Source organism: Musa acuminata, chromosome BXJ1-8, assembly GCF_036884655.1.
Source record: "Musa acuminata AAA Group cultivar baxijiao chromosome BXJ1-8, Cavendish_Baxijiao_AAA, whole genome shotgun sequence".
NCBI lineage: Eukaryota > Viridiplantae > Streptophyta > Magnoliopsida > Zingiberales > Musaceae > Musa > Musa acuminata.
Window position 1 is genome coordinate 2474824 of NC_088334.1, and position 26157 is coordinate 2500980.

Genomic DNA, 26157 nt, shown 5'->3' on the forward strand with positions numbered 1-26157 from the left:
AAGGACTTAAAAAGTCCATGACCGAAATTATAATAATTAAAATAAATCTTAGCCATAAATTATACATGTTATTATATTAATGATTTATTATGAGTTAGCATATCGTGTCAAACTCAAATGTTTGTTAACTCATATTTGACGGGAGGAGCTTATATGTTATATTTTCGGGAGAAGTTTATATGTTATATTTTTAAAAATATAAGGATTATTTAAACACAAGTAAACTATAAAGGCCTAAAAAATTCATAACCAAAATCACATGATAAAATAAACCATAATCCTATATTTTAAAAATATATATTATATTATATCCCTCCAAACACTTAATTACTTCCTTTTCATTGTCATTAAATTTAATAAATATAAGTAAAATATAAAACAAACACTCATTACTTTCGTCAATTGCTTTGCCGCTCGTATTTCCCAACAAGATTGAAAGGAAACCTTCTTTTTACGTGATTTCTTTTTTATTCTTTGTATAGATAGATATAGAATTATGGGACACTTTGCTTAGAGGCACGAGAGGCGTATAAGTGACATATATATATTATGTTGGAACATTTAGTGGTAAATATGCTATTGTTCCGTTACGTCGGATGGATTCTATTAATTTGACTTATCGAAGACCCGAAATAACAAACGGAGAAAAGCTACATGGTTTGAGTACCAGTCTCGATCTCCGTGCCCTTTTCCCGACAAATCCTCGCAAATAACGACGAACCCTCCCCAGTGTTTGTGGGCGTGCGATGGACGGGACGGCGATTGCCGATCCTCGCCCCAGTCTGATGGTCACCAACGACGACGGCATCGACGCGCCGGGGCTCCGGTTCCTCGTCGACCTCCTCGTCGCCGCCGATCGGTACCGCGTCCTCGTCTGCGCTCCCGATTCGTGAGCCCTGCTCTATTTCTTTGGTTTCCGCCAGTACAGAACCTTCGATGCGTAGTCTCACGATGTTCTTTCTTGCTCTTTTGGAGTTTCTCGTTATGATCCGTTTCTTTATCGCAATACGGAACCTTCGTGCTTGATTTCGTAATGTTTCTTTGGTGAGAAGTTGTCAGTAATTGAAACGTTGGCATCTTGCTGTTTCACGTCTAGAGATTGAGGAAATTGTGCTGAACTGGCGAGTACTCGGACTACTATTCTTGGAATATGGGGATTAAGTGTCATTGTTCGGTGTAGGACATCATCTTTTTGTTCCTTTTTCTTGTTTTATCAATTGACGGAGGTCACAAATATGAAGTCTGCTAAAGCAGAAGCTTGATTTAGCAGTAGATGGAGGCCAGTGAGGCCCAAGAAACTAATAGCTAGATTTTTTTGTTGCCGCCTTTTACCAGCCTTGTTGATCGCATCTCATATGCCTACGTGGGTGCTGCAAACTGATTCTGTTGCAGCTATTTCCTGATATTGGATATGTACAACATTTTCTTGTCGAAATATAAAGCAATCCCTTTTACCAGATCGGCTCATATCATGCTACCAGCAACCAGGAATTCTGAGCTCTTACCCAGTGTTCAGGGTGTATCTGGACTTAGCTGAGATATGAAAACCAAGGGATGCTGCTGTGCAGTTTAATCAGGGATTAGGGGTGCTCATTGTGCTTGTTTCAGGCAGTATCTGTCGTCTGACTACATATCTAAATATAAATAAGCCATAAAAAGCTATAAAGTGACTCGAATTGTACGTACTCGTTGGAACTGATTAAATTCTACCAGGACCTACTAGAATCCACTGGTATCAGTTGGACTCAATGGTTATTGGCCATATTTGAGCATATGCTTTGGCATATCTGAAGATGTTGGGATAATTATAGCTGATTGAAAAACCATAGATTTTAGTGTCGGACCTGGTCAATGCCAAGTCCAATTGGCCTATACTGCATATTATGTCACACGGTCAATCATGCATAACAAGATCAATGCAAGTGTATTAATTCAATTGATCTCATACAGATGTCTCTTAACACTCTTGACTCAAGGTTTTTGGTTCAGCACACATCTTTATCCTGGCATGGCTTTATACAGGTCAAGTGCTTTGCGGACATTGCAAAATTGAACTGTGTCCACCATATTAACATGACAAAATTCTTGTTTGAAAATGTTACACCTCTGATGTTGTAGTAGTGGAAATGTTTGTTGCCTTATGCCTAACATGCCAAGATAATACACTCCTTGTTCAGAATTATGGCACCTTTGTATCATAAAATTGATTGTTGCACAGAATGGGATAACAATCAAAGTGCACTTACCATGACATGGTAAACTGTCTTCTCTCATGATATATGCAGTGACCAATCTGGTGTTGGACATGGCATTACTTGGCGTCGTCCTCTCAGTGCTAAACGTGTTGAGATTATGGGTGCTACAGCTTTTGCAGTATCAGGTTCTTCCAACTATCTACTATTGCTTCTGGCTACTTAGTATCCTTTGTTTACCAATGACACTTTTGTTTTGAGGCAAGCCTTCAACTAATTTATATTAGATTGAATTTTTTTACCAGTGGCATTCCATGATTATTGTTTTCGTTGAAATCTAAGAAGTCATGTCTCAATGTTTTGCAGTCCAAAATTGATTTCTGCTAAAGTTTCTCTATGGTGGTCCCGCTCTCTATAGTTTTAATACTCTGTACAATTATTCATTTATGGGCACCTGGACCACAAAAAAGGTGGTCTTTTAAAATGTTAAAGAGAACTGGCCACAGGAAGAGGTGAGAGGCATATTGCTCTGTGTATTAATTCATTTAGAGTTTTAGCTGATAAGGGCATTCTCTGTGTGAAGTTCTTTAGAGTTTAAAAAGCATCTGACCCCTTGACCAATTCTTTCCATTCCTTAATTCAGATTTCCATAAGCATAGAATTACATCTTTGAACTAGAAGTTTGATCTTACCATCATCTAGAAGAGGAAGTTCTTTCCAAAAAATCTGCTAGCTTCCTACATGCTCCTTTGAGCCTTTTTCCATTATTTCAGACTTTCAGTGTGGTAGAGCTTTTTATTCTTGATAAGAGATTTGGACCAAATTCCTCTATTGGCTGTGATTCCCGGATCTTGGTGGATGGGAAGAACTTGCATTGCTCTGCTAAAAGTCTTTGAAACATAGTAATATGTGGGGTTTCAATAACTTGGTTTGATCGTCAAACTTCATATTCTTCTTCTCTACTGAATCTTCCCCAAACATCCCACATTCATGAGATTCTAGCTGATCATATTATAACTAAAAAATAAAATACTCTTATTAGACAACCTATTGAACGTCTGCCACTAATTAAATACCAAGTACCATTGCTATTGAGATTTCTAACTGGCATCAAACCTTTGGAGTTTTGATTGGGTCTCATAAACTAGCTTTTTCTAAGTTTCACTGGCATGAATTTTGGCTCTACTTTGCCACTTCTCTCATCAGTTTTGAAATTAGATTGACAAATTCTTAATTCTGATGTTATCTTATTACTCTAGTAAAAGTGATATATGTGTATACAATTTGCAGGCACTCCTGCAGATTGTGCTTCTTTGGGAATTTCTGGGAAACTCTTTGTTGGTACAATTCCTGATTTGGTAACCTTATTACTTGACCCAAATGGCCTAATCATGCTTTATGTTACTGAAATATTTTACTCTAACAGAGGCTACTATTATGCACCTTATGCTATTAGCTAAACAATAGTACTCAGTCGTGCATCTTGCATATACTTAAGTAACTAAAGGTTATATGTTATTGGAAATTTACCCCTTTTTCTGCATGTTTCAGGTGATTAGTGGCATCAATATTGGTAGCAACTGTGGATACCACATGTTAGTAATCTGTTGTTATTGTCTTCTATAGTATCTGTCTTTTAGATCTTAATAGTTATATTCTATGACAATTAAGAGTGTAACTCAAGAAACTGAATTGCACTCTAAAGAGGATTTTTTATGGTGAAAGTGGTGAATATTGGATGAAGTTGTTCAGTTCTGCATGTAGTTTGCTATGTGTGCCCATACAGAATGGAACTAAAGAAAATGGCCATCTTTGCATTGTGATGTTTGTTTCAAAAAAATGGGAATATTATTTTTAATTACTAATAAATTATAGTGGGGGCATCACAGCTTGTTTACCGATCAATAATAGTTGTTGTCTCTGTTGTTGTTGTTTACAAATAAGAATTATTTCATGTATTCTACGCCATTCCTTTCTTGGGGAACTTTGGAATATGAAGGTTTTTGATTAAATCATTTGTTAGATTTTGTTTAAAGCATCCTAGAATTTCAAATTTTGAATCTACTTGTTCTATTTACTCAATTTTTATTATCATCTTTGATAATAAATCACGTTAATCTCTTTGTTTATATCTCTTGATAATTGATATCTTTTGATGTCAAATTCTTGTCATGGTTCAGTTTTCTCAAAAACCTTCTAGAAGTAGGGGAGGCCAAGAAAGCAATCAAAACAGCTGGTTTACAGATTGGAGCAGTAGATACTCTTCAATATCATTAGTTTCTAAAGTGATGTTTATTTGTTTTGGGATGACATTCCTGGACACTGTCTTTGCAGACTCAAGATTAAATTGGTGCAAGTGATGAGACCGGATATCAGGGTAAAGGATTTAAATCAATTCTACATTCAGGGAACAAAGATTTGACGCAATTGAAAGTCTTAAGAAAAAGGTTGAGAAGAGAAAGGATTTGGAGACTCTTCTTTGGCTAAATGCATTTCTGTAATATTAGTCTTTGATGGTTAATCTGAAAGCCAAATTAGCAAGGCTAAAGCCTCTTTTAAGGGTATTTTAAAAATTATCATTAAGCTATGATTGTTGACCAATTGAGAGAAAACAAAGTACTTAAGGTTTAGGTGTAAGTGGTCTTGATGCACAAAATTAATTTGCAGGAAGATGAAAAGATATATGAGGAAGGGAGGATATAAATGACATGCGTATCGGAGGGGGAGAGGGATATCATTCACATATAGAATTGGAAGGCTTACAACTTTTACAGAATTGTACTTTGAGAATCATGAGAAAACTCACATCTCTAACTGCTAAATTAGAATGCAAAGAGAAGAGTATCCTTGTACAGGAATTTATTATTGTGAGGTACTCCCAATAAAAAAATTCACATCATGTATGGTAGTTTGCCATATATTGAAATATGTATGGAGCATATGTTATATCTTCGCCCTGTTCTAAGTTCTGATTACTGGATGCCTAAACACAGATTGTAAACATGAATGGTTCAGTTATGTCTCCTTTTGTTTACTTTTTTGTTTTTAAGGGAAAGATTGTCAAGTCCATTTAAAATTATGATTATTCAAAATGTGTTAAAGACATGATGGAGAATTCAGTCATAAAATTACATTGTGATATCTCTGAAAATGTGTTGCTCCAGTTTGAGAATCCCTTTTAGACTTTAGTTAAATTGGTAATGGATCTTGGATTGGCTTGGACGAGGCTACATTTTGACTTAAATGACCCATGACAATTGGCAAGTCGCATGCCTTGTGCATGTCATGTCCTGCATGGCTTCTCAAATCCTATTTGGCAGTCCAACCAGCTCCCAGGGGCTTCAGGTTCTGAGATCAAGAGTGGTGACTGAGAATCTTAAGTCCCTAACCATTGTGCTCGGCTCTTGGGAAGACCAGAATTGATCATGCTCATCTGAACATTCATAGTGACCTAGATTCAATTGGGATTGTGATGTATCCTTCCCAGAATTGTTCTGAGATCTGTCTCCACTGACATACAGCTTCTCTTCTAGCTGCTACATAACTTGGTTTGGATTTATCACTTGCTTGACTTGAGTTTTGGAGGAGAAACACCAGAAGCAACTTCTTCTAACATTGTTTGTCTTGCAAGCATGTTGCCTTGGCATTTTAACTCTCTCTTTTACGATACCCAGTCAGCTGATTAAGAAGACTAAGTGCCACATAGCCATCAATTTGTTAGCTAATTCATCTTCCTGCTGCAGTACTGTGACACCAATGATTTTTCAACTTGCTTGCTCTTGTAGGTGTCCATAAATGATTATTGTGGGTGTTGTTGGAAAATGAGTGTTTTGTTGCAATAGTGCCATAGTTAGCTCATTTTTCTTTCTATATGTTCACGTAACACAGATTTATATGCATATATTTATAATGCTTACCATGAATAATTGTTCGTGCTATTAGCTTTTTGATGTTCAAAAGATGGTTCGTAGATTGGAGTTCAACATAAGAGATTTTCGCCTTTTATAAGCAGTTCTTGTTTCTTTCATATGTAGTGTATACTCTGGGACAGTAGCTGGTGCGCGGGAAGCATTCTTATATGGTGTACCTGCTTTAGCTATATCATATAACTGGTATGACAGGACTATTATCATTTGGCTGTTGAATTCTTGCTGATAATTCATGGTACCATAACCCTGTCAGGAGGGAATATCTTTTAGGTGTTCCATGTGTTATCAGCATGATCTTCAGCACTTATTTGTCCTTACATTTCAATGGTTCAATTGATCCTATAGTGATTTAACTGGTGAAAATAACATAGCTCTACCAATAGTGTAGCATTTCTTATGGACTGTTATATGTATTTCCTAGGGCAAGATATTTGTGATTTTATTTTCTTTTGACAAATTAATTTTCTGTTCAGCTGTATAATGCAAATTGGCTAGTACCAAAAGCTAGTTGCTACCTTTGCCAAACAAGCATTTGGTATTCTTTGCATCTTCTTTTGTATTCTGAATGATAGGAATATGGTAAACTAATCCTCACTGGTTGTAACTATTTATGTACATTTTACTTGTTTTGAAGTGAACATATTACATAATTCATTGATTGTCATTTGTGTCATAGGAATTACAGGCTATAGGAGGTATCTTTTATGATGTAGATTATCCAACTGCAAACATATTACGTTTTGGCTGAAAATTGGACATAGATGGATGATAATCAGAAAGACATGGCCAGTGGACTAGAACAAATTCCCATCCAAAGCATTGGCGATTCAAACTCACACATAAGACATGTTGATTTACCTGGAATGTGAATTGTTCCAAATCGTAATAAGAATAGAGATACATGGTAGATCACTTGGTTTGGTTCATGGTATGTGACTGGTAAGATTATTTATTTCATTATTTTGAGTTGTAGTACATATTGCATCACTTATTTTGGTTCCATACTACACTAATGGACTGGTACAGATCTGGCACCTGAAGTGTAGAACTTTAACATGCATAATGAACTTTTGTATCCAAGTGCAATGTAAGTTTTTGATCATGGCTGTATAATATAAGATAAATGAATTATGACATGTATTATACATTCATGTCATGCAATTGTACCTGCAACCATCATGCATGGATGCAGAGTCTTTTATGTTTGTCTAGATATTACCAACTGGTATCTTGGTCGACTAGATTTCAAGTTTTAAATATAAATGTTATTCTAGATGAGAAGTTATACAATTTGGTGGGCTATTTGTTCATTTTTACATCTCAAGCGATGAATATTTTCTAGTTGAGGTAGATGATACTTATTTTGTGCCACTTAACTGGTTTTCCAGGAAGGAAGGGAAGAGCAATGTTCATGCCCTGAGGCTTGCTGCAGATGCTTGTTTGCCTCTCATAAATGCTGTACTGAATGAGCTGAAAACCAAGACATATCCTGAAGGTTCATTTTTGAACATAATTGTGCCAACAGATGTTGCAAATCACAGGGTAATATTTGAGTCCTTAACTGTCTTAGAGCACAACATAATTAGCACATATGTATTAGGAAGTTTTGTATTCCCGTACCTGTTTACCATTTCTCATATTTAGGAATGTTTAAGCATTAGTTATTGGAGTATGGTTTGTGAATTGTTCTTTAATATCATATGAATTAAGTTACAAATTATTAGCCAATTTATGATTATATTAAGACAGCTGTTAAACACTTACATGTAAGTCATGACAATACTGTTGTTCTAATTGTTTTACATTTCAGGTTGGAATTGGAAATGGATTTTCTAAATTGATTTGTTAAGTGATCATTAGGCTTCTAGACTCATCCTCAACCTTTTCGCAATTCTCTTGTCATCATTTTAGAAGACAATCAGAGCTGAGAAAAAGATAATCAAGATTTAGGTTGTCAGGGTTGAACATGTTGAATCTCGTATTTTGATAATGAAACTACTTGATATATGTTTATGATTTAATCTGCGTTTTGAGTGACGCAGGATGCTTCGATCAGGATGAGACAATTAAAGCAGGAAAATCATGTTGTGCCGAAGGAACATGTCAGAAGATTGGACGTCGGGCTGGTGGATCGGTCGACGTATCGACAGAAGGCTTCGGGCCGTGGAATCGGGCATCGGGCCAAGAAGAGCGGGTATTGTGCCAAGGATATTGGAGTTGCAGAGTCAACTGGCCGATTGGGCAATAGGCTGCAGGAGAGGACGATGTGCCGAAGAATCAGATGAAGCGTCGAGGGACCAATGACATGTCGGACAACTTGGTTAATTGCTTAGGATTAATTGTCTCGATCGAAGTTTTTGTTTTGTTGTGCAGGATTAACTATGATAACGATGAAGACATAAAGCGAAACAAAGTGTCGGAGTCAAGCGCGAAGGATTTGTTGCGAGTTCGAGAGTTCAACGGAAGTCCGAAGGTTCGTCGGGAATGCTACTGGAACCAGCCAAGAAAGAGTTGGGAGCTTGCCGAAGGGTTTTTCGGAAGCTCGCCAGAAGGTTCGTTGGAAGTTCACGGAGCTCGCCGAGAAAGATCGGAGCTTGCCGAAGAAGCTCGTTGGAACTCGCTATGATCAAATCGTGAAGTCTAGGAGCTTGCCGGGAGTCCACAGAATGGTTTCCGAGAGTTCATCGGAAGACCGTCGGAAGTTTGCCGGAAGCTCGCCAGAAGAAGTCTTGACTTGCGGACTTTGTAATAGCTTAGAAAATGTCTTTAAAATCATAGTTAGCACGTTAATTAGGGTTAGGATTAGGTGTTAATCCTATAACCCAAGTAGGGGCCAATTAGGCTCAAGTTCGGATTGGTTTGGGCCAAGTTTGGAGCCAAACCAAGTGAGCTGAAATAGTGAAAAAAGGTGCAACCGCCCCAGCAGGAGGTGCCACCGCCCAGGCTAAGTCTCCCAGCGAGACTGGGCGGTGCAACCGCCCCAGCCAAGAGGTGCAACCGCCCAGGGCTTAGTCTCCAAGCGAGACTGGGCGGTGCAACCTCCTCTGTCGAGAGGTAGCACCGCCAGAGCTCAAGTTTCGAGCTCTGGCAGGCGATGCAACCACCGAGCTCGGTCTTCGAGCTCTAGCAGAGAGCTGCAACCTCTCAGGACAGGAGATGCACCGCCTGAGCTCGGTCTTCGAGCTCTGGCAGAGTGGTGCAACCACCTCTGGCAGAGAGGTGCAACCACCTCTGGCAGAAAGGTGCGATCACCTCTGGCAGAGAAGAGAAACTTCTCTGGTCAGGAGATGCACCGCCTGAGCTCGGTCTTCGAAGCTCTGGCAAGAAGGTGCAACCACCCCTGACAGAGAAGGTGGAACCGTCTGAGCTCAGTCTTCGAGCTCTGCCAGGCGGTGCCACCTCTCCAGTCGAGAGGTGCAACCGCCTGAGCTCAGACTTCGAGCTCTGCCAGGCGGTGCCACCTCTCCAGTCAAGAGGTGCAACCGCCTGATCCCGGAATTCCGGGATTTGATCGTTTTGAGCTCGAAATTTGAATTGGGTTGGGGCTTATAAATACCCCACCTATTCAGCATGGAAAAGTAACAGACCTACACCGAAATCTTGATCTTTTCTGTGATTCTAAGAGCTCAAAAGTGTTGTAAAGCCTTTAAGTCTCCTCCTTCTGTTCTTCAAGTTTTCAGTTGTAAAGTGAGGAGAGAAAGGTCTGTAAAGGTTGTCTCCTGAGCCTGTCAAAAGGAGAGAATTTGTAAAAGGGCAGTTTGGCCTTCGCCTATTGAAGGAAGGCCCCTAGTTGACGTCGGCAACCTCGTCGGTGGAGGAAGCCAAAAGTGGAGTAGGTCAAGGCTGACCGAACCACTCTAAATCTCTGGTTTGCGTTTATTCTTGAGCACTTTATCATTACTGCAAACCTCCTTCATTACTACTGCTCTCTGCGCTTTCACGAACAAGTTCTAAGTGCTGTTCTTCCGAATCTGCATTCAGACGTAAATTCGTATTTTCATACATTACAGTTTACGTTTACGTTTGATTCTGCAGAACTGTGTTCCGTGCTTTTACGAACGAGATTCTTTGCAGTTTACACTTACATTTTGATCCTATTGATAACTGCAAACTGTCCTCTACAATTCTACGAACGAGTTTCAACATTTAGAAGTAAAACTGCATTCAGACGTAAATCGGCTTTCCTCGCACAATCATCAGATCTCAGTTCACGTTTACGTCTTGATTTCAACTGCATACTGCCTTCTGCGAGTATACAAACGAGTTTCAAAGTTTAGACGTAAATCTGCGTCTAGACGTAAAACTACGTCTAGACGTAAATATGCGTTTAGACGTAAATCTAAGTTTAGACGCAAATCTGAGTTTAGACGTAAATCTGCATTTAGACGTAAAACTACGTTTAGACGTAAATCTGCGTTTAGACGTAAATTTGCGTTAAGACGTAAATCTGCGTTTAGACGTAAAACTGCGTTTAGACGTAAATCTGAGTTTAGACGTAAACTGCGCTTAGACGCAAAACTGCGCTTAGACGCAATCTGCGCTTAGACGCAAACTGCACTTAGATACAAACTGAGAATTAGCTTTTGCATCATAATAGTTTTTGAACGAACGCAGCTTTTGGATTTTAATCGCTGTAAGATTTCCGCTGCACTAATTCACCCCCCCCTCTTAGTGCTCTCGATCCTAACAATTGGTATCAGAGCGGGGTTGACTCTCTATCGGATTTACACCCGTGAGAAATGGCTCTTCAAGAGGGCTTTTCGGTCTTTCGTCCACCGTTGTTTAACGGATTGGACTACACTTATTGGAAAACTCGAATGAGAGTTTTCTTGATTTCTACGAATTTGGATTTATGGAATATCATTGAAAACAGTTTTCAACTTCCCTCTAAACCGACGAACGAATGGTCGGATTTGGAGAAGAAGTATTTTTCTTTAAATACAAAGGCTATGAATGCCTTATTTTGCGCTTTGGACAAAAATGAGTTCAATCGGATTTCTATGTGCGAAACAGCTTTTGACATTTGGCGAACACTTGAAATCACGCATGAGGGAACTAGTAGAGTCAAAGACTCGAAAGTTAACTTTTTATTGCATGACTTTGAGCTTTTTCGAATGCAACCAAGCGAGACTATAGGCGACATGTACACCCGTTTCACGGATGTCGTCAATAGTTTAAGAGCTCTTGGAAAATGTTTTTCGGATTTTGAACTCGTAAATAAGATTTTGCGTTCTCTTTCTAAAAAGTGGGATTCAAAACTGACTGCAATACAAGAAGCTAAAAATCTAAACAACTTACCACTTGAAGAACTAATTGGTTCATTGATGACATATGAAATGGTGCACAATGCACATGATGAACATGTTGAACACAATCACCTTCCAAAGAACAGGAAGGATTTAGAACTCTGGACAAATGAATGCCACTTGAGCGAGGACTCAAGTGATGAGGACAATGATGAACAAACCAACCTTCCAAAGAACAGAAAGGATTTGGGACATAGAACATTTGAAGACCACTCGAGCATAAGCTCAAGTGATGATGAACTTAAACTACAAATGAAACGAAAATTAAAAAGCAAAAAGAATGGAACTACTTGCTTCAAACGCAAGAAGAAGAACGAAAATTGGGATGAATCGAGCTCCTCCGAAGATGAGAAAGTCAACAAAAGCGAGGGGGCAAACTACGCCTTACCAGCCTACGACGTTGAGGTAATTAAAATGCCTTTGGTTTATTTTGAAATTACTTGATGCTTTCATAATGTATTTTCTTTTTTAGTTTAGAATTAATTTTCTTGAAAATTACATGTTTAAAAATAAAAATACATGATCATGCTGATAATTTCGAAAATGACAATATTACATATTTTATGATAAACAAACAAATTGATTTTGATCATGGTTAAAGAAGTAAAAATGTATATCATGTTTGATTAACATTGTTGAATGAAATCACGTTTGATTTAAAGTAATGCATAAAGATGTAATATTAAATGGTTATCAATAATTTTATGCATGAGATTTTAAGTTATCCATGATCATGAGCTTGTTTGATCTTCTTGATTTAATTTCAAGATCTATAGCAAAAATCATGTCTGAATATATGAAAGTGTTAATTTCATTTTCGGATTCACTCAACAATTGGTATCATAACAATCGGATTTTCTCATACACTTATGAAAAATATTTTTCTAAAATGGATTTGATGAAATGATTCATGCTTATAAATTCCATCTTGAAATATGAATGATAGTGTTTTTGCTTGCAAAGATTTGTTTCACATTCATATCTCCTATGATTCATGTGCAGAAAAAGAATTTATAAATCATAATACAATGAGATTTCCTATGCAAAAATAAAGTGCTTTTGTGATTCTTTGCTAAAGAGAATAATTATTAAAATCATGATCTTGATAATTATAACATGAAGCTCTTTATAAATCAAGATCGTTCATTATGCTCCCTACATTTATCAAAAAGGAGTTCTTCAAATGAAATGCAATTCAATAAAGTGTCATATTGATATCTTGAAACTTGGAATATTTTAAAATGTGATCTTGATAAGAATGTTTCAAGTTGCTCTTTGTACTATATCTTTTCGAATGAATCATGAGCCTTGATATCATATATTTCATAATACAAGATTTCTTTGCCTTATGTCTTGAACTTTCATTCTTATCTTAATTTGGCATATAAAGATTAAGGCATGCTTAGATAAAAAAAAAAAAAATCTCTTAAAAAATGCTTTTCCTATCTGATCGAGATTAATGATTTCATGATATTTTGTGAATCTCGAAATTAATTTTAATAACTAGATTATGAATTTCAAGTTAATGATTTGATTTGAATAAGTTTTATCTAAATCATAATCTTGATCTTGCAAAATTGAAGTCACAAATAATATCTTGTGGTATTCATAAATTAATACTCACAATATGAAAGCATTAATATTCATGACTTGAATTGGATTGAAACATTGTATGTTTAAATTAATCATTCTCCTATGTTTCAAAAATTCCTTAAATGCCTTATGTGATGATTGAAAACTAACTTGATTTATGATGAATCATGAATCATGACTTGATCTATGATGTAAATGCCTTGAAATAATTGAAATATTTAACACTTTTATGCTCTTCCCCCTACCTTCTTCTTGTTTTCAATGATAAAATGGGGAGAAGTTTTGATCATGCATGGTAGGATATAATTTGACAAAATTGATACCATCATGATATGAAACATTTATGATGTGCAATTATGCATGCAATACTTGTGCTTTCTAATTATGATGTGATGTATTGCATATGATGCAAATCATGATCTAAAATGCTATGAGTGCCAAGTTACACATTTTGAGAAGAAATTGCTATATTGAAACATTAATGTAATTATGAATGGTGATATGATATCATGCATGTAATACTTCAACTTATGATAATGATGCATGCAATGATAAAATATTCATGATGAAAAATTGTCTTGACATTCATAACTTGATTATTCATCCTTTGTCATGATTTTGAAATCGTTGTAAAAGGAAAAAAGAACTACAAAACTGTATTCTCTCTTCCTTTTTTACAATGACAAAGGGGGAGATAGCTAGCTTGTACAAGTCAAGAAGATGCAAAAACTTGACTGCTTGCTTGCCTATCTTAAGTAGCAAAGATTGCTAACTTGCTCATTTCAAGAAGAAAAATTGTCTTCTTGAACATCACTATCTTGAATATCCTAGTTGAAGCAAAACTTGCAATTTGCACATTGCAATAGGAAGCAAGAATCATGAGCTTACACAAGAAAGCTATCTTGTATTTGCTTTCGAAATTTTTGCTAGCTTATATATTGTGAAACTTGTATATCGTAAAAATTGCTAGCTTGTTGGTCTAAAGAGAAGCAAAAAGTTGCTATCTCAAAAGAGGCAAAAATGCTAACTTGCGCATCTAGCAAAGTGAGCAAAATTTTCAAGAAGCAAGAGTTGCCTTCTTGAACATCTCTAATTTGCTAGCTTACATGATGTAGAACTTGCTATCTTATATGCTATAAAACTTGCATATCTAAAACTTGATAGCATGAATGTTCTAAGCATGATGAAATACTTGCTAAATCTTCTAGCTCCAAAGATTGCATTATGATAAAACTTGATACTATGTTTTTCATGCAATGAGTTGAATCTATATCACACTTGATTGTGATACTTCTCCTTTTTGTTGATGACAAAGGGGGAGAAGTATGTTGATGACATGACATGTGATGCATAAGTTTATGCATATGTTCATGTTGATGTGTTGCAAGTATTCATGATGAATATTGCAATAACTTGAATTCAGTTTGAATTCAAGGTTCTATCAATATGGCATATTGATAGGGGGAGTTTGTTTAAACTTCGAGAGTTAAGTTTAACTCCGTCATGTTGACGTGTTGCAAGTATTCATGATGAATATTGCAATGGCTTGAATTCAGTTTGAATTCAAGGTTCTATCAATATGGCATATTGATAGGGGGAGTTTGTTTAAACTCCGGGAGTTAAGTTTAACTCCGTCATCAAGTGGTTGTCATCATCAAAAAGGGGGAGATTGTTGAATCTCGTATTTTGATAATGAAACTACTTGATATATGTTTATGATTTAATCTGCGTTTTGAGTGACGCAGGATGCTTTGATCAGGATGAGACAATTAAAGCAGGAAAATCATGTTGTGCCAAAGGAACATGTCAGAAGATTGGACGTCGGGCCGGTGGATCGGTCGACGTATCGACAGAAGGCTTCGGGCCGTGGAATCGGGCATCGGGCCAAGAAGAGCAGGTATTGTGCCAAGGATATCGGAGTTGCAGAGTCAACTGGCCGATTGGGCAATAGGCTGCAGGAGAGGACGATGTGCCGAAGAATCAGATGAAGCGTCGAGGGACCAATGACATGTCGGACAACTTGGTTAATTGCTTAGGATTAATTGTCTCGATCGAAGTTTTTGTTTTGTTGTGCAGGATTAACTATGATAACGATGAAGACATAAAGCGAAACAAAGTGTCGGAGTCAAGCGCGAAGGATTTGTTGCGAGTTCGAGAGTTCGACGGAAGTCCGAAGGTTCGTCGGGAATGCTACCGGAACCAGCCAAGAAAGAGTTGGGAGCTTGCCGAAGGGTTTTTCGGAAGCTCGCCAGAAGGTTCGTTGGAAGTTCACGGAGCTCGCCGAGAAAGATCGGAGCTTGCCGAAGAAGCTCGTTGGAACTCGCTATGATCAAATCGTGAAGTCTAGGAGCTTGCCGGGAGTCCACAGAATGGTTTCCGAGAGTTCATCGGAAGACCGTCGGAAGTTTGCCGGAAGCTCGCCAGAAGAAGTCTTGACTTGCGGACTTTGTAATAGCTTAGAAAATGTCTTTAAAATCATAGTTAGCACGTTAATTAGGGTTAGGATTAGGTGTTAATCCTATAACCCAAGTAGGGGCCAATTAGGCTCAAGTTCGGATTGGTTTGGGCCAAGTTTGGAGCCAAACCAAGTGAGCTGAAATAGTGAAAAGAGGTGCAACCGCCCCAGCAGGAGGTGCCACCGCCCAGGCTAAGTCTCCCAGCGAGACTGGGCGGTGCAACCGCCCCAGCCAAGAGGTGCAACCGCCCAGGGCTCAGTCTCCAAGCGAGATTGGGCGGTGCAACCTCCTCTGTCGAGAGGTAGCACCGCCAGAGCTCAAGTTTCGAGCTCTGGCAGGCGATGCAACCACCGAGCTCGGTCTTCGAGCTCTAGCAGAGAGCTGCAACCTCTCAGGACAGGAGATGCACCGCCTGAGCTCGGTCTTCGAGCTCTGGCAGAGTGGTGCAACCACCTCTGGCAGAAAGGTGCGATCACCTCTGGCAGAGAAGAGAAACTTCTCTGGTCAGGAGATGCACCGCCTGAGCTCGGTCTTCGAAGCTCTGGCAGGAAGGTGCAACCACCCCTGACAGAGAAGGTGGAACCGTCTGAGCTCAGTCTTCGAGCTCTGCCAGGCGGTGCCACCTCTCCAGTCGAGAGGTGCAACCGCCTGAGCTCAGACTTCGAGCTCTGCCAGGCGGTGCCACCTCTCCAGTCAAGAGGTGCAACCGCCTGATCCCGGAATTCCGGGATTTGATCGTTTTGAGCTCGAAATTTGAATTGGGTTGGGGCTTATAAATACCCCACCTATTCAGCATGGAAAAGTAACAGACCTACACCGAAATCTTGATCTTTTCTGTGATTCTAAGAGCTCAAAAGTGTTGTAAAGCCTTTAAGTCTCCTCCTTCTGTTCTTCAAGTTTTCAGTTGTAAAGTGAGGAGAGAAAGGTCTGTAAAGGTTGTCTCCTGAGCCTGTCAAAAGGAGAGAATTTGTAAAAGGGCAGTTTGGCCTTCGCCTATTGAAGGAAGGCCCCTAGTTGACGTCGGCAACCTCGTCGGTGGAGGAAGCCAAAAGTGGAGTAGGTCAAGGCTGACCGAACCACTCTAAATCTCTGGTTTGCGTTTATTCTTGAGCACTTTATCATTACTGCAAACCTCCTTCATTACTACTGCTCTCTGCGCTTTCACGAACAAGTTCTAAGTGCTGTTCTTCCGAATCTGCATTCAGACGTAAATTCGTATTTTCATACATTACAGTTTACGTTTACGTTTGATTCTGCAGAACTGTGTTCCGTGCTTTTACGAACGAGATTCTTTGCAGTTTACACTTACATTTTGATCCTATTGATAACTGCAAACTGTCCTCTACAATTCTACGAACGAGTTTCAACATTTAGAAGTAAAACTGCATTCAGACGTAAATCGGCTTTCCTCGCACAATCATCAGATCTCAGTTCACGTTTACGTCTTGATTTCAACTGCATACTGCCTTCTGCGAGTATACAAACGAGTTTCAAAGTTTAGACGTAAATCTGCGTCTAGACGTAAAACTACGTCTAGACGTAAATCTGCGTTTAGACGTAAATCTAAGTTTAGACGCAAATCTGAGTTTAGACGTAAATCTGCGTTTAGACGTAAAACTGCGTTTAGACGTAAATCTGCGTTTAGACGTAAATTTGCGTTAAGACGTAAATCTGCGTTTAGACGTAAATCTGAGTTTAGACGTAAACTGCGCTTAGACGCAAAACTGCGCTTAGACGCAATCTGCGCTTAGACGCAAACTGCACTTAGATACAAACTGAGAATTAGCTTTTGCATCATAATAGTTTTTGAACGAACGCAGCTTTTGGATTTTAATCGCTGTAAGATTTCCGCTGCACTAATTCACCCCCCCCTCTTAGTGCTCTCGATCCTAACAGAACACGTCTTTGAGAGACACATCAATCTCTATTTTGCTTCCAAATTGAGATAGTAATCAAGATTTAGATTGTAAGGGTTGAACACGTCTTTGAGAGACATGTCAATCTCTATTTTGCTTCAAAGTTGATATACACGTAGGAAATATGTTCTTTAATTCTTTAATGAGGCGCATCTCTGTACTCTTATTCCATGCATGCTGTTAGTCCACATTAGCATTTGTTGGCATGTGTTATTTTTTCCCATAAATATTTATATCGACAAACTAGGTCTTTATCCTGCTACAGTTCCTCTCACTTTTCCCACAAGTCTATTGCAAGATACTCTCTTTATGTCTTTCCTCTTTCATCAAATTTTTTATCCTGACATCCTATATCATATTCATTCTTGAATATTCTTTTTAGGCATGTTCAAGGGTGCCTGATGTTAGGTTATTCAGCTCTTATGTATCACCTTCTTTAGCCACTGAACAGTTTGTCAGCTGATGATAGTTTAACATGGATTGGTTTGGAGACGATGTTTGTGTATGCTGTTTGTTGTGGTTGCCAACAGGGATTCAAGATAACAAAGCAGGGAAAATTTATGATCAGATTTGGGTGGGAGCAAACAAAAACTAGCACACCAGCTGTAGAGACCTATCAAACTGCAAATATGGATGTTGACTCTGCATCGGGCTTTGGTAACAATGCATCATCAAGTCTGGTGGAAGATGAACTCTTGTTTAAGAGGGTGGTAAATATTTTCTTTCTTAACAGCCATGTGCTGAGTTCACAATCCTTATCCGCAGAAATTCATCACATGTTCCTCCTATTTCGTGTTTGTCATCTCTTATTGTAGAGTGATCATACATGTGTTCTCTAGATCTCTTCAAAGGTTTGTCTTACATTTTAATTGTTTACTAATTGCATTTAATTTCTCATTTCTTGTAATTTTCAATACCAGTTGTTCTCTATTCTTGCATTCCATTTAGCTGTTATAGTGTTAATACCAATGTTACTGATTTTATAGTACATATGCAACTGCTGCAAACTACTCATCAACATGATGACAAGTTATGCCAGGAAATTTTTTTTTGGGGGCCTATTATTTATCCAGGATAATAAATGGTATGGTATGGGGGGAATTCAGCTATAGTAACAATTTCCTCAAAAACTAGATGATGTAGGTCAATCCACCAATGGTAACATGACATTTTGACATCATATGCCTTTCATGAAGATTTCTTTATTCTGTGATTCAGGTAAAAAAGCCTCTGTTCGTTTATTCATCATAAACCTCCTTGTCATAGTTGAGCCCTTTTTTGTCAAACCTGCTTTTGGAGAAGACAATAGGTTGAGAAAACTTCATGTAAGAATTGAGCATTTCTGCCACAGGCACACTACCTTGGCCACATAGGTGGTCTTTCTAGGTCATCTAGCTGTCCACTCCACCTCATCACTTGGAACTTATTGATCTGTGAGTTTTAAGCTAAGCAACAGCCTGAATGCTTAGATAAAGCCTAGAATTTATCTAATTTCTCGCCTATGGCCTGCTTTTCTCCTAAGCATCCTGTAGTTACAAATAATTAGTGAAGAACAATCAAGTGTGACTAGAAAAGAACGAAAAGTGAGAATAAACAATCAAATATGATTCTGGCCTTCTTTTCTCCTAAACATCCTGTAGTTACAAATAATTAGTGAAGAACTATCAAGTGTGACTAGAAAAGAACGAAAAGTGAGAATAAACAATCAAATATGATTCTGGCCTGCTTTTCTCCTAAACATCCTGTAGTTACAAATAATTAGTGAAGAACAATCAAGTGCGACTAGAAAAGAACGAAAAGTGAGAATAAACAATCAAATATGATTCTGGCCTTCTTTTCTCCTAAGCGTCCTGTAGTTACAAATAATTAGTGAAGAGCAATCAAGTGTGACTAGAAAAGAACGAAAAGTGAGAATAAACAATCAAATATGATTCTGGCCTGCTTTTCTCCTAAGCATCCTGTAGTTACAAATAATTAGTGAAGAACAATCAAGTGCGACTAGAAAAGAACGAAAAGTGAGAATAAACAATCAAATATGATTCTGGCCTTCTTTTCTCCTAAGCGTCCTGTAGTTACAAATAATTAGTGAAGAGCAATCAAGTGTGACTAGAAAAGAACGAAAAGTGAGAATAAACAATCAAATATGATTCTGGCCTGCTTTTCTCCTAAGCATCCTGTAGTTACAAATAAATAGTGAAGAACAATCAAGTGCGACTAGAAAAGAACGAAAAGTGAGAATAAACAATCAAATATGATTCTGGCCTTCTTTTCTCCCAAGCGTCCTGTAGTTACAAATAATTAGTGAAGAGCAATCAAGTGTGACTAGAAAAGAACGAAAAGTGAGAATAAACAATCAAATATGATTCTGTCCTATCTTCCGATAAATCTGGCTGGCATTTCTTCACATCCAAGACTTTGAGTTTGTGCTAATTGAATCTATTTAATTTCTATTACATAGTATAGTTGTGTAGATCCATGCATGTAGACTTGCATACGTTTTTTGATATGCATATAGGAATTTTTTTCGAGAAATCCAACGGGCATCAAAATTCTATCTTGCTAATGAAAAATTGGAATGAATATGATCATTGATGTAACTCTTTTCCATACATTGAACAGATTATCAAGAAGAATAGTGTAGAAGCGGAAGAGGACACAGATCACAGGGCCATGGAAGAAGGATATGTCAGTTTGTTTCCTGCTTTCTTTTCTCTAAAATTAAAATACCGAAAGAACAGCCATCGATAATGTTGACATCTTTTTTCTTCTCCCAGATTACAATCACCCCTTTAGGTGCCCTCTCACGCACAGAAATGGAATCTGTGCCCTATTTCAAAGGTTGGCTGATGCATTTAGCAGACCATTCAACTTGTTCGTCCTTGTGAAGTGTGTCTCCAGGTTGCAGCACTGCTTCGTTCTGGTAATTTATTGATGCACTATTTGTTTTGTGTTGTGATGATCAACTATTAAAGAATAATGTATGTGAAAATATGTATATTTGAGAGAGTAATTATGCAAATCAACCTGATCTCATGTGGGTCTCATATGATTGGGAGCCACTGGAGGATTCCATTTTGATATACCATAACGTAATTGGTCATAAACGGCATAGTATTATTCCTTTCCAATTTTTGAATAATGCAATTTCAATCATAAATTGGTAGGATGCAGTGTACCTCGTGAAACACATTGATCAGTGAGGGCAAATTATGTGGACCAGTTTTAAGAAAGCAACTCACCAACTTGGCACAACTTGGCAGATTGAGAGGCCAAAATGATCGGTGAGAGAAATTTGAATTTTTCTTCCATTTATCTGCAACTAAATCCAATATTTTTAGCCCCTTTTTCTTTAGAAGATGATTTTACATGACTGTCCCATTGTAGTTTAAGGATCCTCCTACAAATTTAAATACAACGTACATATGCATACATTTACAATATTCATTCAAATATTAGGATCATACAAATATGCACCCAATAAACTCCGATTAATCATTCAAATGTTTATATTTCTAATTAACTTTAGAAAAATAAATAATAATAAACGTCATTATAAATTCTTTTGAGAGAATTAATCTTGATTAGTATCTGAATATTATTCCTACATCAGTATTAACCACGGTCTCATGTGTCCTTCTGATTTGCTCTTAGTTACTGAACTCCAAGTCCATCCAACAAAATATTTACTGTTACTTCTTGTATTTATCAGTCTGTCCATCATGTCTCTAATGGCCCAAAATTGAAACTGGTGCAGGTTACGTTTCTTGCCTTTGTCAGAGTTCGCATAGAAGACAAAAAGAAAAGGTGCTCCTCCTTAGCTCAAACAGTATTTTACCTCTTGTCGGGACCACCCATTCAATCAGTTCAGATGCAGAGTCACACTTTCAAGCATTCTGAATGAGCATATTAATAAAGAAAAATGTCACTTCAGCAAGCACCATCTTAATTAATAAATGAGAAGGTCACTTCATTGAAACCTCAATCAACGCATTGTTCCCACACGTGCATAACCTCTCGTAGGATCTTTTGGGTGATTTGAGTGGAGCGCTTTGTACGTCATATGATATTCCACTTGACGGCGGATGTTTTTCTATGCCATGTATTATCCTACCACTGATTGAGACGGGCCCACCCACTTTTACTAGCAAGCCGTGAGGGCGGCGTTGCAGAGGTCGTATTTAATCTGTGCTGTGCTGTGCTGCAACGCCACTCGACTGCTTCCCTTGTCTCTCTCATCCGCCACTAGTCACCACCAATGTCTATCCAACTTTGGTTTCTTCTCCTATTTTTCCTACTCTTTCACCTCCTCCACCCATGTCTTCCTCTGAGCTCGGCTCACCCCCTCGACCCCCTCACCGCCGCCGAGATCTCCACCATACGTCGCGTGATCCAGTCCTCCCACCTCGGCGCATCTAAGTCGCTGGCCTTCCACTACGTCGGCCTCGACGAGCCCGACAAGACCGACGTGCAGGCATGGGCGCAGTCGGCCACCCGCGGCCGACGCCAGAGGCGGCGCGCGTTCGTCGTGGCCCGCTCCGGAGGGGAGACGCACGAGATCGTCGTCGACGTCGCCGATGCCTCCGTCGTCTCCGACCGGGTCTATCGCGGTTCCGGGTACCCCATTCAGACCTTGGACGAGCTGGAGGCGGCGGCCGCACTGCCGCTGAACTACACCCCGTTCGCCGAGTCGGCGCGGCGGCGCGGGGTGGCGCTGTCCGATGTGGTGTGCTCGCCGTTGACGGCGGGGTGGTTCGGGGAGCCAGGGAGGGGGCGGCGGCGGCTCAAGCTGCAGTGTTTCGTGGCGGGGGAGACGGCCAACTTCTACATGCGGCCCATGGAGGGGATCACCGTCGTGGTGGACCTGGACGAGATGAGGATCATCGGCTACCGGGATCGGGTGGTGGTGCCGGTGCCCAAGGCGGAGGGGACGGACTACCGGGCGGCCAAGCAGCGGCCCCCGTTCGCGCTTGAGACGAAGCCCGGCGTGGTGGTCCAGCCGGCGGGGAAGGGCTTCCGTATCGACGGCCACGTGATCAGGTACACTGGCGGCCGCCTTTGAAGCCTCTTTTCTTCCCTTTCGTTTTACCGCTTCATTATCTGACGTGGCATGAAATTGACCCGCCCCTCACGAATGGTGGGCCCACTCTCTTCTGCTGCCGTCAGCAGCTCGGGGTTTGGAGTTCGATCGGTGGGTGCGTTGGAATCACTTATATGCCCCAAGAAAAATAAGAATTCATAGTTAATATGGGAGTTGAAAGTGTAGCTTAGCTTGAAAAGATGGATATCATAAATTCCTGAAATCGGATCCCATCTTCGTCACTTTACTTACCATACGAGCGAGCATGCATGCATCGTAGTATAGTATTAGTCCAAGTTGATGAAGAATATAATTCAAGCAAAGAAATCTGTGGTAGAGGCGTACTTCTGATGCAGACCAGCGGTGACTTCTCTGCTTCTCCTCGTTGATCACAATTGCAGATGGTCGAACTGGGACTTCCACCTGAGCTACGATGCCCGGGCTGGCCTCGTTATCTCCCTCGCGTCAGTCTACGACGCCCAGAAGGGCGCTCGCCGGCGGGTGCTGTACCGGGGCTACGTCTCGGAAGTCTTCGTGCCGTACATGGATCCAGCGGAAGAGTGGTACTTCAGGACCTTCTTCGACGCCGGCGAGTACGGATTCGGCCTGTGGGCGTCGCCGCTAGAGCCGATGACCGACTGCCCCGCCAACGCAGAGTTCATGGACGGCTACTACGCCACGCAGGATGGGGAGCCCGTCAAGCTTCCCAACGTGTTCTGTGTCTTCGAGCGCTACAGCGGAGATGCTGCTTGGCGGCACACGGAGTTGGGAATTCCGGGACAAATGGTGAGTTAGATCTTACACTCCTCCTAAAAGCTTATTGTTTCTGATGCTTCAAATTTGGTGGTGGTGGTGGTGGTGGTTTACAGATCAGGGAGGTCCGGCCCGAGGTGAGCCTGGTGGTGAGGATGGTCGGCGCGCTCGGCAACTACGACTATGTCACCGACTGGGAGTTCAAGACAAGTGGATCCATCAAAGTCGGGGTGAGATGATCTATGCAAAGAGAAGTTTGCATCTTCTTTCATCTCGCCCATCGATTCAAGCTTTTAGATAAACCGAGGAATCGAAGATGAATTCTTTGCACAACGCTAACAATGTTGCCGCGCCGTGAATGCATAGGTCTCCCTAACAGGCATCCTGGAGGTGAAGGGCACGCCCTACACCCACACGGACCAGATCACCACCGACGTGCATGGCTCTCTGCTAGCCGAGAACACCATCGCCGTCTACCACGACCATTTCGTCACCTACTACCTCGACCTCGACATCGATGGCCTCAACAACACCTTCATCAAATCCAAGCTCAAGACCGCGAGGGTTGCCGACGGCGGCGACGTCCCCCGCAGGAGTTACTGGACGGTGACCAGGGAGGTGGCCAAGATGGAGGCGGACGCTCGCGTGGGGATCGGGTCGGTGCCCGCCGAGTTGCTGATTGTGAACCCAAACAAGAAGACCAAGATGGGGAATCACGTCGGCTATCGGCTCATCACCAATGGCGCTCCCGCCGCCTCGTTGCTCTCCGACGACGACTACCCCCAGATGCGAGCCAGCTACGGGAAGACGCAGGTGTGGGTGACTCCATACAACAAGTCGGAGAAGTGGGCAGCTGGGCTTTACGTAGACAACAGCAGAGGAGACGACAACTTAGCTGCTTGGAGTCAAAGGTATGTTCTATGGTCACATGGAAATCATGAATATTCAAACGAATGAAAATTTTATTTAAGTAAATATATCCTTCCAAGCAAATAGATATGATCTTTTTTTTTTTTCTAAAAGATAATCATCCGAATAGATATGTCTTTTCATATGAACAAATACATCTTTTTATCCGAATAAGTCTCTCTAATATGCATAAATATATCTTATCTTATCTCAAGCATTTATTCTATAAAAAATTAAATTTTATTGTTAGTTTCATTTGATATAGATGAAAGAGAGAGTACAACAATTAAGGAATATGGTTAATCGAGAGAATTGTTCCCCTCTAAATTCAGGGGTAAATCATAACTTATCCACATAGCATCCATAATTTCTTTAAGAGTTCAATTCTTGACATAGCATTAATGAGTTATGAAAAGGTTATAGACCATATTCTTGATAAAATTATATTGTCAAATGGTTTTAAAATTAATGAGTATGATAAATATGTTTACATCAAAAGCACTCCAAATTGTTATGTCATTTTGTGTTTACATCAAACAATCATGATGTTATCATATCAACTAAGAAATATTGATAAAATATTTTGATACGAAGGATATGGGTGAGGTGGATGTCATTTTAGAGATTAGGATCTCAAAGACATATGATAATTATATTGAGACTATACTAAAAAAATTCAATGTGTATGATAACAGTCTAGTTAAAACTCCGATAGATTTGCATATACACTTAGTCAAAAATAATAGTGAACTCATATCACAGTTGGAATATTCTTGCATAATCGGGAGTCTAATGTATGTAATGAACTGTATGCGTCTAAATATAACATTTGTCACAAAATACCTCTCTTGATGCAATATCCTCCTGCATATACATTCTTTAGTGTTTACATATTCATGTACATTTTATTGAAAAAAAATCATTTATGTGAGAGATTATTAGAAATAGTAGGTTAAAAATATTTTTAAATAAATAAAAAAATTTCACTCGAAAAGATGTCTTTTCGATCGAACAGACATGACCTTTCACCCTGAAAAATAATCTTTCACCTAAATAGATTTCTTTTCACCCTAATGAGTCTCTCCAATATGTATAAATAGATCTCATTTGGCTTATATCAAAGAGAGAGAGTTCAGAAACATCTAAAGTTTGTTCTTCTTGTAATTTAGAATACTATTATTGCAAGAAGTGGTTATTGTATATTAGGAGATGATTACCGCTAAACCCTAAGCACCGGGGCAAATTCGTCTGAAGGAGAAAGAGTCTAATTCTTTTCCTGATCTTTTTCTTGTTTGATCTAACCTAAGTTATTTTTTTCAGATTAATTATTTTCTTTCAGTCAAATTATTTTGAATAGAAGAAACACAACCTTCACCCAACAGGAGCAACATCAGTGAGAGGAATTATGCTTGCAGATTGATCTGTCAGTCACATCTGATCTCAACATTACTGAATGTAGACATCAGCTTGCATCTCTTACATCACTTGGGATTGAAGAAAACAGATTCCAGTAACAGAGCTTCCATAATATGTCATCTGAAAGCAATCTTCTTGTTGGTTCTGATGCAGGAACAGGGCGATCGAGAACGTCGACATTGTCGTCTGGCACACTGTTGGTTTCCATCACATCCCCTACCAGGAAGACTTTCCATTGATGCCGATGCTGAGCAGTGGTTTCGAGCTTCGACCTTCCAACTTTTTCGAGAGCAATCCATTGATCAGATTGAGGCCGACAAAGCATACGCATTTGCCAAACTGCACACTCATCGTTTGAAGAGATCAAACATTCTTCCAGTTTGATCGAGACACACAGCAGCTTGCTGCAGTGACTATGAGAAATAAGTCTTCCTGTTGACCTCTGTTTGGTGCAGTGATGCCATCATATGTATCCATTGTTAAGCAAGCACAAAGATACCAATGCTATACGAATTGGCTGGTGCATTTGCTGGAATAATAAGCTAATATTTTTCTGATACAATGTCTTCTACCTTCTGTACTGCTTGATGATTCAGCCTATTAGAAGATC

General features: G+C 39.6%; 2 protein-coding genes across 5 annotated transcripts; both read left to right on the forward strand.

The window, feature by feature from the left end:
• Positions 1–613: 613 nt before the first annotated feature.
• LOC103993956 (uncharacterized) lies at positions 614–21272 on the forward strand. 3 transcript variants are annotated; one of them, XM_065194674.1, is made up of 10 exons: positions 619–889; positions 2286–2380; positions 3483–3550; positions 3744–3787; positions 6227–6304; positions 7510–7663; positions 17923–18102; positions 20012–20077; positions 20167–20312; positions 21147–21272. In XM_065194674.1, exons 1-9 carry the CDS (start codon positions 747–749, stop codon positions 20275–20277), a joined length of 939 nt encoding a protein of 312 aa, XP_065050746.1. In that variant the 5' UTR covers positions 619–746; the 3' UTR covers positions 20278–20312; positions 21147–21272. The 3 variants fall into 3 exon arrangements, with proteins under 3 accessions (XP_065050747.1, XP_065050746.1, XP_009412474.2); XM_009414199.3 differs by lacking the exon at positions 21147–21272 and having other exon boundaries at positions 20167–20472; XM_065194675.1 differs by lacking the exons at positions 17923–18102; positions 20012–20077; positions 20167–20312; positions 21147–21272 and adding an exon at positions 8164–17768 and having other exon boundaries at positions 614–889.
• Positions 21273–21646: 374 nt separating this feature from the next.
• Positions 21647–26109, forward strand: LOC103993955 (primary amine oxidase 2). 2 transcript variants are annotated; one of them, XR_010515492.1, is made up of 6 exons: positions 21647–22429; positions 22871–23255; positions 23339–23452; positions 23589–24133; positions 25452–25586; positions 25701–25839. XR_010515492.1 is itself a non-coding variant. In XM_009414197.3 (5 exons), the coding sequence occupies exons 1-5, from the start codon at positions 21648–21650 to the stop codon at positions 25903–25905; spliced, it is 2031 nt and encodes a 676-aa protein (XP_009412472.2). In that variant the 5' UTR covers position 21647; the 3' UTR covers positions 25906–26109. The 2 variants fall into 2 exon arrangements, 1 of the variants encoding a protein (XP_009412472.2); XM_009414197.3 differs by lacking the exon at positions 25452–25586 and having other exon boundaries at positions 25701–26109.
• Positions 26110–26157: the final 48 nt, after the last annotated feature.

Bases quoted from the DNA above. Each gene is read 5' to 3' on its own strand.
- LOC103993956 (XM_065194674.1), top strand. From the start codon at position 747: ATGGACGGGACGGCGATTGCCGATCCTCGCCCCAGTCTGATGGTCACC. The intron at 6,305-7,509 runs GTATGACAGGAC...CTGGTTTTCCAG, and splicing joins TTAGCTATATCATATAACTG to GAAGGAAGGGAAGAGCAATG. The intron at 18,103-20,011 runs GTAAATATTTTC...TACATTGAACAG, and splicing joins AACTCTTGTTTAAGAGGGTG to ATTATCAAGAAGAATAGTGT.
- LOC103993955 (XM_009414197.3), top strand. From the start codon at position 21,648: ATGTCTATCCAACTTTGGTTTCTTCTCCTATTTTTCCTACTCTTTCAC. The intron at 22,430-22,870 runs GTACACTGGCGG...TCACAATTGCAG, and splicing joins ATCGACGGCCACGTGATCAG to ATGGTCGAACTGGGACTTCC. The intron at 24,134-25,700 runs GTATGTTCTATG...GTTCTGATGCAG, and splicing joins TTAGCTGCTTGGAGTCAAAG to GAACAGGGCGATCGAGAACG.